The 10,920-nt window shown below is 41.6% G+C and overlaps 1 protein-coding gene across 5 annotated transcripts in view; it reads left to right on the forward strand.

Annotated features, from left to right (window-relative positions):
- NRDE2 (NRDE-2, necessary for RNA interference, domain containing) overlaps nt 1-10,920 on the forward strand; it is a 52,151-nt gene that overhangs the window by 31,634 nt on the left and 9,597 nt on the right. For 3 of the 5 annotated variants that reach the window (XM_053257153.1, XM_053257170.1, XM_053257176.1), the window contains 4 exons: nt 1,854-1,992; nt 3,524-3,595; nt 4,055-4,198; nt 4,879-5,193. In XM_053257153.1, the coding sequence (XP_053113128.1) occupies nt 1,854-1,992; nt 3,524-3,595; nt 4,055-4,180 (337 nt within the window). In that variant the 3' untranslated portion in view covers nt 4,181-4,198; nt 4,879-5,193. Of the gene's footprint in view, nt 1-1,853; nt 1,993-3,523; nt 3,596-4,054; nt 4,199-4,878; nt 5,194-6,327; nt 7,162-10,920 lie in introns of those variants that run through there. The other 2 variants (XR_008308847.1, XR_008308848.1) reach the window with 2 other exon arrangements.

The following is a 10,920-nucleotide window of genomic DNA, read 5'->3' on the forward strand; positions in this document are numbered from 1 at the left end:
CATCAACCATTCCTGTATTTAATTCTTATATTTCTGTCCTGACCTTCCTCATAGGAATTCAGCCTGGAGGTTTGTCCTCGTAATGACCCTGTGAGATGTGACTTGCGTGGTGAGCTTTATAGCTGCGTGGAGAGCTGAACATGAGTTGCCCACATAAAAACCCAACACTAACATTGCACTGTTGATTCCCCAGCATTAGCAGCATATATTTTTCCATGTCAACCATTTACCACTTCAATACAAATTTATGTTTACTTGTTGGAAATAAAGGCTATGTTTCACAATATAAGAATAACTTAGAGAGAGAGAGTTTGTGGTTTAGTGGGTAACCTATTGGACTTGGACTGGGAAGACCAAGGTTTGAATTTCATGAATCTCACTGGATGACCTTGGGCCATTCTCTCTCTCTTGACCTAAACTGTCTCCCAAGATGTTTGTGGGGATGAAATGCAAATGGGGAAAACGCATGGATGCTAACTTGTAGGATACAACGGTTAAATTAACCATTCCTGAAACAAGCACATTCCAGGGGTATTGTACCTTGGTTCCACAAGAGAATCCCAGTGTGTTTTTTCTCTCTCTCTCCTTGGGTACATCCCCAAGAACTAGAGGAGCAGTACCCAGAGCATCTAAATGTTCAGTGCCCATGTTGCCATTCCTTAAAAAAAGTTTTGGAAGGACATTGATTTCACTGTGTCAGGGGTCCTCTTCACCAAGGACAATGAATACAACCTTTTCTTCCAGACATGCCTCTTAAAATTGCTAATTAGATGAAAATATTTCATACTGGGCAGCTTAGTATTTTTTTAATATTATTTTATTATTGGATTTATTGCCTTTCATAAAATTATCCCAAAGCGACTTACAAAAGTTAATACAATAAAATTCCATAAAATCACATTAAAATATTAAAATAAATTAAAACCATAAAAACACCAAAAGCAATAGCCATAAGAACAAAACAGAGCATCAGGAGAGGAGGGACTGTCAGTCCCCGAGGGGTAAAGCTTGAACAAATAAGTTTTTTTTCAGTTGTCTTTTAAAAAACAGCTGCAGACAGCAGAGAATGGACATCCACTGGAGAGCATTCCAGAGCAACAATAGAGAAGGCTCTGTCCCACATGCAACAGTCAGACCTCCCTCAGTGTCAGTGCTCCGATCAGAACCCCCTCTGACAATCTTGTTGGGCTGGCAGAAACCCTTGAGAGCAGGCGATCCTTCAGATATCCAGGGCCCCCACCGTTATTTGTGTGGACAGAAGTTATTCAGTTGGTGCAAGACAGGAGGAGCAATTTTTGCCAGTCCCCCCTCCTCTTTGTGCAGCCCCCTGTGCCCCAGAAAATAGGTCCCCAAGGGTTTTTTCATCCTCGGGTACATGTACCTGTACAAATATGTTTATACCACTTTTCATCAGAAGTTCTAAAAGCGATTTACATAGAAGAAATAATAATAAAGATGGTTCCTTGTCCCAAAAGGGCTCACAATACAAAAAGAAACATAAGTAGATGCCAGCAATAACTGCTGGAAAGATGCTCTGGTGGGGTGGATAGAGACAGTTCTCCCTCTGCTAATATGAGAGAATCAACGGTAACTCTTTGGCTTGGTTAGCAGAGTTAACAGCAGCTGCAGAGGGAAGAGAGACTTGGTGAAAATCACCCCTCCTCTCCCCCTTGCATGAGCAGAATGCCTTCAATCTGTATATACTAGACTGGATGTTTCCCACTGACTGCAGCTTTTGTTCCTGATGCTTGCAGTGGGCATGCTTCGACTACAATGTCTGTTGGAAGGAAGTGCAGTATTACTGCTGCCTCTGAGAACAAGGAGCTGTTATCTCATGACTTCTTTTATTTCAGGGTAGCTACTGGAGACGTGTATGCAACAATTCCTGAAACTGGCTTAACCAATCGAATCAGAGCTTTATTTGAACGTGCCATCGAAACTGAAAATGGTGCCCATTGTCCATTGCTGTGGAGACTATATCTGTACTTTATGGTGAGAGAGAGACATTTAATTAATCTTCCCTTTACCCTCCAACCCTTCTCGTTCAGAAAACAGGTGATTTATGCATACTGTTGTGTAGATTAAAAGCTGGAGGGACATAACATTTTAAAACTCACTCTAGTGGCAAGATTGTATTAATACCATTTTCTGTGTTTTCATTTTCTTCTGAAAGTATATCCCTGAAGGTTGAGGGACCCTCATCATTATTCAGTGTGTGCAACACTGGTCTGGATGCTAGCCATTGTGCTGGGAATCCTCCTAATTTGATGCTGGCAACGTGAAACAGTTGTTTGTCCTTGCATTTGCTTATTTTATATTACAGGCACAAAGTATGGGGCGGGGGGATACTTAACTGATGAAAATAGATAGAAAATGCCTTGAATACAGTTACGGGTGCATGTGTGCAGAAGCAGGCTGTGCATGCATAGTTTCAGCCAGATAATCAATTATTCAGTCCACAATTCAGAAGCTGGGGCAGAACTGGAAGCTGGATTTAGTGTAGGTTGTTCCCTTCATCTTGCCTCCTTCCTTCTAATGTTACTGACTGACGTTCTGGCTAACAAAGCACTGATGCAATTGGAGAAGCACCAGTGCTTCTGACGAGTTCCAGACTGACGCTGCACTGGTGTGTGTGCATGCGTGGGTGTACCTCCCCTTCTGCTGGAAGCCTTCAGTAGCATGTGAAAACATGTCCCTGGGGGCTGAACAACCATCAGGGGCATATATTAGAGTGGCTTAGAATGCTTTCTGGGGAAGGGGAGGCTGTCCAAAGTTGAGTTTAGTTTTTTCAAAAGCATCCACTGCATGCACCAGTGCTTCATTAGTCATTTTGTCAGCCAGTGTGTGTTATCCCCATTCTTTAAAAGACCTCAGCCGAGCATTTTGCCTCTTTTTTTCAGATGAAAAAATGTGAGCAAAAACAAGCACTTCTGAGCTCTTTGTATTTCAACAGAAGAGTTAAAACACGTAGGAGAGAGGCATAATCTCTGTTTGAGATAAGTGGAAATTAGAAGTGTTTGACAACTTTGGTTGGATTGTACCTTCTGCATATAGTTGCACAGTGTTAACTCAGTGTGAATTCTAATTGTAGGCAGATTAAGAAACCTACATGAGTAACACCTTTAACAAAAACATAATTGGTAAATCTTATTGCTTTCACATAACACAAGATTTACAGTCTTTTGAAGGAGATGACATTTCTGCCATGATGTTTCAGAGCAATGAATTGTAGTTCTCATTCAGAACATCTTGTATATCTTGGAGTTTACGTATGTCTCTTGTGCATGTAAATGAAGAAGAAAACAATGATCTGGCAGTTGGGTTAGGAGGATATAGATCGCCCCAAATACCCATGAGGTTGTATTGCATCATATAATAGTAATGTACAGTTCTTCAGAAGTTGCTTCCTTAAGAAATTATCAATCTGAATTTCTGATATTTTCTTCAGTTCTAAATAAACATGTTTATGCATAACATTTTTAATAGCTCTGTATATTTAAAATGCAAAATTTGTCCTTTTCAGGTTTCTTTGGGAAATAAGGAAAAAAGTAAAGGACTGTTTTTTCGAGCACTTCAAAACTGTCCCTGGACAAAAGTAGGTTTCTGTGTGTGTGTGTGTGTGTGTGTGTGTGTGTGTGTGTGTGTGTGTGTGTGTGTGTGTTACAAACAAAAACCAAGAAAATTGGAAAACCAGAAGAGTGTGAGTGTAAAAGAGAGGCTGAGACTGAATAACATTTTATAATCCAGGTGTCTGGAATTCTGTACTGTAGGTGGCTCCTGTTTCTCGATTGTGCAGCTTTTATCAGATCTTGCTAAGTCCACCCCACCTGCCAAGCATTTTTAGGTTACTTAAAAAATATATTTGTACTAGAAAAGGTAGATGTATAGAGTTTGGATTTTGTTTTTGTAAAAGACAAATTTCTTTTCTTTGTATTTCTTCACAACCACTATTGAGAAGACAAAAACTTTTTTATTAAATGAAAACTTGTTTGTCTTACTCTTACTTTTTATTTAAAAAAAGTGGATTGTTCTCATGTTAGTTCTGTTTTTATAGGTACTCTATATGGATGCCATAGAATATTTTCCAGATGAGCTGCAAGAAATGGTTGATCTAATGACTGAGAAAGAGTTGAGAGTACGAGTTCCAATAGAAGAGCTGGAATTGCTGCTTGAAGACTAAAGGAAGTGGTACCAAAATGTGAGGACAGAGAATTGACCTTTATTAATGAATCTTCAAAATAGCCTGGGTGTCACTATATTATACATTTTAATGGAGAAGTACTGCTTTTCCTTATACTCTAAGCAGAGCAGTTCCATAAAGTGGAAGGGTGGATACTTAAAATAGCATGGAGTAGAGAGAATGGACAGAGAGACTTCCCCCCCCCCCCCACTCTCTCACAAGGCTAGAACTGGGGCCCTCCCATCAAACTGGAGGCCAGGAAACTTAGGACCAACAAAAGTACTTTTTCACACCGCACATAATTAATCTATGGAATTCTCTGCCATGGGCTGCAGTGATGGCCATTAGCTTGGATGGCTTTAAAAGAGACTTAGACAAATTCATGGAGGATTGGTCTATCAATGGCTACTAGTCTGGTGGTGGCTAGCAATGGCTACTAGTCTGGTGGCTGTGGGCCAGCGCCATCCTCTGAGACAAGATGCCTCTAAATACTAGTTGCAGGGGAACAGCAGCAGGAGAGAGGGCATGTATATACCTCTTGCCTGTGGGCTTCTCAGAGGCATCTGGTGGGCGACTGTGTGAAACAGGATGCTGGACCAGATAGGCCTTGGGCCTGATCCAGCAGGGCTGTTCTTATGTTAACTGAGCCTAACATGTAACTAATCTTCCAAGTGGACACTCTTGTTACTTTTGTGTAGTGAACTGCCAAGACATACTTAAGATGCTGTGACCAGACATACAAGGAACAGAGCCAGATATACCCAGTAAAATCAGCCGCCGCCAAAGGACAAGCTGTTTTCTCCCAGTTGGTTGCAGATTTATAGGTAAACATCCACACATGATCTGTACACCTTCTGTTTGTATGGAACTTTACTTGTGGGGACTGTGTTCTGTGACTACTCATGAGAGTTGTTTTGTGATGAAACTTCGTCAGTATTTTTTATCAGTATGTAACTATTGACAGAGGCAATGTAAATATTGTAAAAATTCATAGTAAAATATTTTTAATTTTATAGGAATCTGGATGTTCTTTTAAGGATGCAAATACTTTACAACTCATTTGGTTATTCCCCCCCCCCCTTTGTTGCAGCTTTGAAACTCAGTATTGCAGTACTTGACCTCCTACTTCCAGTGGTTTTTTCTGACAATTATGGGCCTCTCCATAATGAATATGTAGTACAGTTTAGAGTTAGCTTCTGCATTTTGGGCTACCCACCACGGAAATAGGATGGAATGTTACAGCTACCAACAATGCATGTTGGCAGGATGGGCAACAAACAAGCATACACTTTTTTCTAAAAAGAAAAAGTATAGCTAAGTTATTCTATATAATAGTGTGCTCCTGAGAAAAGTGAGTAGTATCTGATGTTTAGACTCTTGAAAATACCCTCCCAACCGGCTCACCATTCACACATAGAAGAGAATAAAGCTCTTACAGTGGAATAAACATGGTTCAGTTGAGCAGTAACATACACCACTTATTTTCTCATAGCAAACTTAATGCTGATTGATCTTTTTCACAATCACACAAGAGGAAATTGGCATCCCATTTTGAATTAATTAGTTTGCTCTGCTGTAGCAGGACCCTATCGGCTGGTTTTTGTTTTATGCTTCCAATGGGTGAGATTGCACCTACTCATTTTTAGAGCAATTATAATTGCTCTGTCTAAACTCTACCAATGTTTCCTAGCACAAACTTTTTCTGCCACCGTGGCACCAGAGAAATTATATGGAGGATAAACCAAAAGGACCATTGCTTCTGGCTCAAGGTAACTGGATGGAGATAGTGTCTGACCCAGATGGGTAAAGTCACAGCTGGCTTTATACATTCAGCAGAATCAAGAGGCATTTACTGAATGGTGCACTTTCAGGCTTCAAAGGGGAAGATTCCATATTTGTATGCTCCTCCAAATCCAAACAAATTCTCTATGCACATAAAAAAAAATTGCACATCCTCTTCCTGACACACTAGTGTGGCTTCTGAAGAGGTGCAGTTCATAAAAGCTGTTTCATTTTATTCTGCTGCATGTATAAACTGGTGCTCTCAAAGCAGGTAATCTGATGGTGATGCAAGCAAAAGAGCCTGGCTGCAGATTTCCTTATGCCCAGTGCGTCTCTCTTCTCTCCCCCCCCCCTTTTAATTACAGAAAAGGAGGCCAGAAACTATCTGTATCTTATGTTACACATCACTCCGATTCAGTGGCTGAGCCTTCACATGCTGTTGGAGTCACAAAAGTAACTCCATACACCCGGGCATTTAAAGAACGCTGCCTGGAACCTGCTAAAGCATCTGCTTAGTTGGTTTATATTTACAACCATAACAAAACACAGTAACCACTCATGGACTGAAATCTGGAGCATATGGAGGAGAGCTAAGTGTTTGCACTGGGGCCTTGTCTATACCCATGTAACTGGGACAGTTTATTATTGGATATGTTTGGATAAGAATTAGGCAGAGGGTTTTGTTTGCTAAGGCTATTGGAAACATAGTAACAATTATGTAGGTATCTGAATAACCTTTGTGCATCACAGCTAGTGTTTCTGATCAGAAGCAATGGGGACAGTTGCTTTCGTGCTACTAGACGCCAAAAGGAAGCTGTGTAAAACAACTCACAGTCATTAAAGCCTTTAATTAATTATCTATTATTCCATAAGTATTGCCTCTCAACTGTTGCCTCATGGTACAATTAACTAAATAAAATTAACTTCTGACTGCTCTGAAATCTAATACAAGCTGTCAATAACAAAGCTGCTAAATATTCATTTGGGGGTGTTATGAGGTCTGGTCACAAAGCAGGCCATTAACTGGATGTCAGAGGAGTCAAAATAGTATTCTTGTACATAGGGATGTTCCCTCCAGCAGAGGTACTTCAGTGGGGGAGGGGTGATTCTGTTTCACTACAGGCTTTCCTCAAAGCAGTTGGTGTCCTCTTGTTTGCAAAAGTTTATTTTCCTTCCTTCAAATAAAAGGTGTAAAGCAACTTGCATAATTAGATTCCTTATCTGCAATGCTAGTCACACTTATTTGTGAGTAAATTCTACTGAAATTTATGGAGCATACTTTCAAACTCAGGGCCACAGTTGGCATCTATAAATGTTTCCCCCATATGTACTGAGGGTATAAACCATATACTCATGCCAAAGAGTTAACTGTCCTTGCAAGGAAACCTGAGCACTTCAGTCTGAAGAGGCAAGAGATAAGCAAAAACACTTGGCAGCCAAAAGAAAACCAACCCTCCAAAGTTTTTTGTAGGTGTTTGTATATAAATATCTCCATCCAATACACTTAAAACCAGTGAATGCAAAACGATTGCTTCTGCAATTCCATAGCCTTCCCCTTTCGTTATTAGCCATTTGTGGCCATCTCACTTTGCTTCCTGTTAGGCAAGTGAGCCTTTCTAAGCAAGAGTAGGTGAAGCTTAAAATAGTGTAGAACCAAAATGGTGCCAATGTACATATATGCTGCTGGTTTGTGAACCAGATCACATACTCTCTAAAGGCTGTGCTGGCACAGACCTTGCGTCATTACCACTAAGCTGCCTTTGCTGTTAAGCCAAATTTGAAATTTAGACTCTAGACCTTGTTTAACAGCAGATCTTGGTTGCATCCTCTGCCTCATTCACTCAGTGTGACCCAGTTACATCAGTTTCACAAAAATCTGAAAAACCGTTCTCCTCCCCGTCCCCGCAAATTGCCCCATGTTCATCAATGGGATGGAATGTTCATGGGCTCAGTGCAGAGCTAACGGAACTCAGTCAAGGGAAAGAGGATTTTAGGAAAGAGTGGAAAATTTCTCAAGATAATCACTTCTTTTGCTTCTGAGGGCAAAAGCTGTTGAATAGCCTCCACAGAATAAAATGCCCAAACTCTTGTCAACTCTCTCACCAGTCAAGTAACCCTGTTCTGCTTCTGAAGGGAAAGGGGTTAATCTCCCTGGTGCTGGTGAGCAGGTTTTGAGGGACGTTCCTCATAACTCGCAAACTTTATGGAGCACTCTGGAGCTTCAAATCATCACAGTTAGACTTACCTGAAGAATATGCCATAGCCCACCACTCTGTAGAAGTTACAAAGCTGAACAGCCCTGCTTGTTAACATTAACTCTTGAATTTTGGGACTGGGTGAAGTGGGGCTGGGACTGAGCACCAGTGCCCTGCCCCCCTCCCCCAAAACAAACAAACCTAGAAAGAATAAAATGTGCACATGAAGGACAACCCAAGTTAGAGGAGAACTGTCTTTGTTGCTAACTTGTTTTTCCAGTCTTAGGGAGCAACCTGTCTAGAAAAATATAAAAATATGTTAAAGAGAGAGAGAGCGCAGGAGGCTGTTGGTTTGGTGTGTTTCCCATAATATGGGAAACTCCTATATCGGGCATCAGCGATATATTTAGGAAGGTGCTGAAAGGCATCATCTCCTACTGTGCGGGAGAAGGCAATGGTAAACTCCTCCTGTATTCTACCAAAGAAAAGCACAGGCCTGTGGGGTTGCCAGGAGTTGACACTGACTTGACAGCAGTCTTTCCTTTCAGGTAACACTTGCACACCAGGGATATGTTGCAACATGTTCTTGTGGGCCTCTTCTTCTTGTGCCTTAAAAGGCAGGCTATACATCTACTGAGGGTCCAATGAGACCTCTTAAAGTGGTACTCTCAAAAGCAGAAGCTGCTCTGAAGCAAAAAGGTGTGTGTGGGTGGTGCGGGCATGCAGGGAGGTGCTCACCATCTCTCCCAAAACCAATTCTGCTAACGGGTGTGTGAGTGAGAGAGATTGATTGAATGGCACAGAACATTAATCCCTCTCTCTATGGTCCCAGTCAGGATCGGGGGCCCTCTGTGGTTGGCTGCTTTTGCGTAATAAGAAGCACTTTAACATCACAACACATAGTCACACATTCAGTTTGGCCCTCAGGATGCCATAAGCACCAGAACATCAAATACATGTTTGTAAGAACTGCCACTCATCATACTTAGTACAAGATGGTTATATTACTGAAATACAAGCAGCAGAAGGGCACCTGCTTCATGGCAGCTCTCCTGCAATTATACTCCTCTGGCACCATCTATTTCTAGTACTTAGCATTGTCACAGCCTGTCTTGTTGTGCTTGAGATAATACTAAAGCAATTTGCTTTCTACGTGGCTTAAATTGCTCACCGGAGCCACGAGAAACCCCTTCAGGCTTAGAACACATACTTCATAATTCAAAAGTGGAGGGAATCTGCTACCACTTAATGGCATGTTTGCAGCACAGCAGAGAGGTAAAAATACACCCCCAGTTGTTCTGAATAATACATACCTAGTTTTTGTTTGCACACCAAACAGCTTGATCCAAACTCCCTTCAATTTCAATACAGCTTTTAAATGTCCCATGGGGAAAGCATATGCAAAAGCTTGTTACCAAAAACAACTCTCCATCACATCTCTCCAAATACCAAACTTCAGCTCTCTTGCATGGTATGTATGTTACAAGGGAAAGGGAAGTAAGCTATCAAGAACCTGTCTGCTATTACTGGACATTCAGGGGAAGTATGTGCTTAAACTGGAAAGAGGTAGAGAAAGCCGGTTTCTCTAGAAGATACTGGCTCAAGTATTCCGGTCCCCCATCCAGAAGGACCTAATCTGAGGCACACTGTGCACCCCACAGATATAGGGAATCTAATGCAAACCACACCAGAACTTTGAAAGAGCACACTGTATATAGGCAGGAGGCTGCAAAAACTGGGCATGTATACAGTCAGCTTTCCACTGATAAAATGGCAATGCACAATGAACACTAGATTGGAGGTAGTTTATGATGTGCTACTCTTGTATAGAGGCCACTGACAATTCAATCGTGGTATTAAAGATGGACCAGTTTCTCCTTCAGAACTGGAAGGCAACCTTGAGCAGGTATATACTGGCCAAAATCTGCATCTCTGGGCAGTGTACAGCAAAAACAATACAAAGGTAGATTCTTACATGGACTTTGAGATAAGGGTATGACACGTTCTCCCTCCCATGGGAGCAACTGGCAGGCAGTTAATACTGTTCTCCTCTAAAAGCAAATTTTTTTCTTGCAGCACTGAGACCACATTCAGATCTTCCAGCGTAAGGTAGATGGTGGCTGACTTAGCCAAAGGAGTCAATGCTACAGTTCAATCTGGGCAAGACAGGAGGGAGCAAGGGGCACAGCAGGGTCCTAAACACACCACGCCCTTCGAACAGGTTGGCTGTTATTACCTGTACTTTTTCCAGGAGTTCTCAGACTTGTTCTCCAAGACCAATATAGCTAAGACAATGAACTACTTTTCCAACAAGCAGTCTCTGGGAAATCTGGCCTGTCACTCAGTGAATCTGGCTCTTCCCTTTGAACCAGACCAGGCATGGAAGAGATTAAATGGAAAAGGATTCTGTTCAGCCCTCCAAGTCAATTTGACTTGATCTGGTATAGCTCCCAGAAAGAACACACCTTCTGCAACTCATTTTCTAGTAGCTTATCTAAATAAATTCTCCAAACACTACAGCATCATATAATTTTCTTCACCACATTGTTATTTCTGAAACAGTAATATCTTCTGTGGACACATTTTTGCAATATTCGATTAGTGATTATTATCAATCAATAACTGGCTTAACCTCGCATAGAGCATTTGTGCGCTAATACTTGATTGCTAAAGCCACCCTCTCCTCAGAGATCTCCACCCTCACCTGAGCGACACTCCTGCTCCTCCTCCAACCTGTTGCTTCCATCCCTCTCTCACCCCTCC

This window comes from Hemicordylus capensis, chromosome 1, assembly GCF_027244095.1.
Source record: "Hemicordylus capensis ecotype Gifberg chromosome 1, rHemCap1.1.pri, whole genome shotgun sequence".
In the NCBI taxonomy this organism is placed as follows: Eukaryota; Metazoa; Chordata; class Lepidosauria; order Squamata; family Cordylidae; genus Hemicordylus; species Hemicordylus capensis.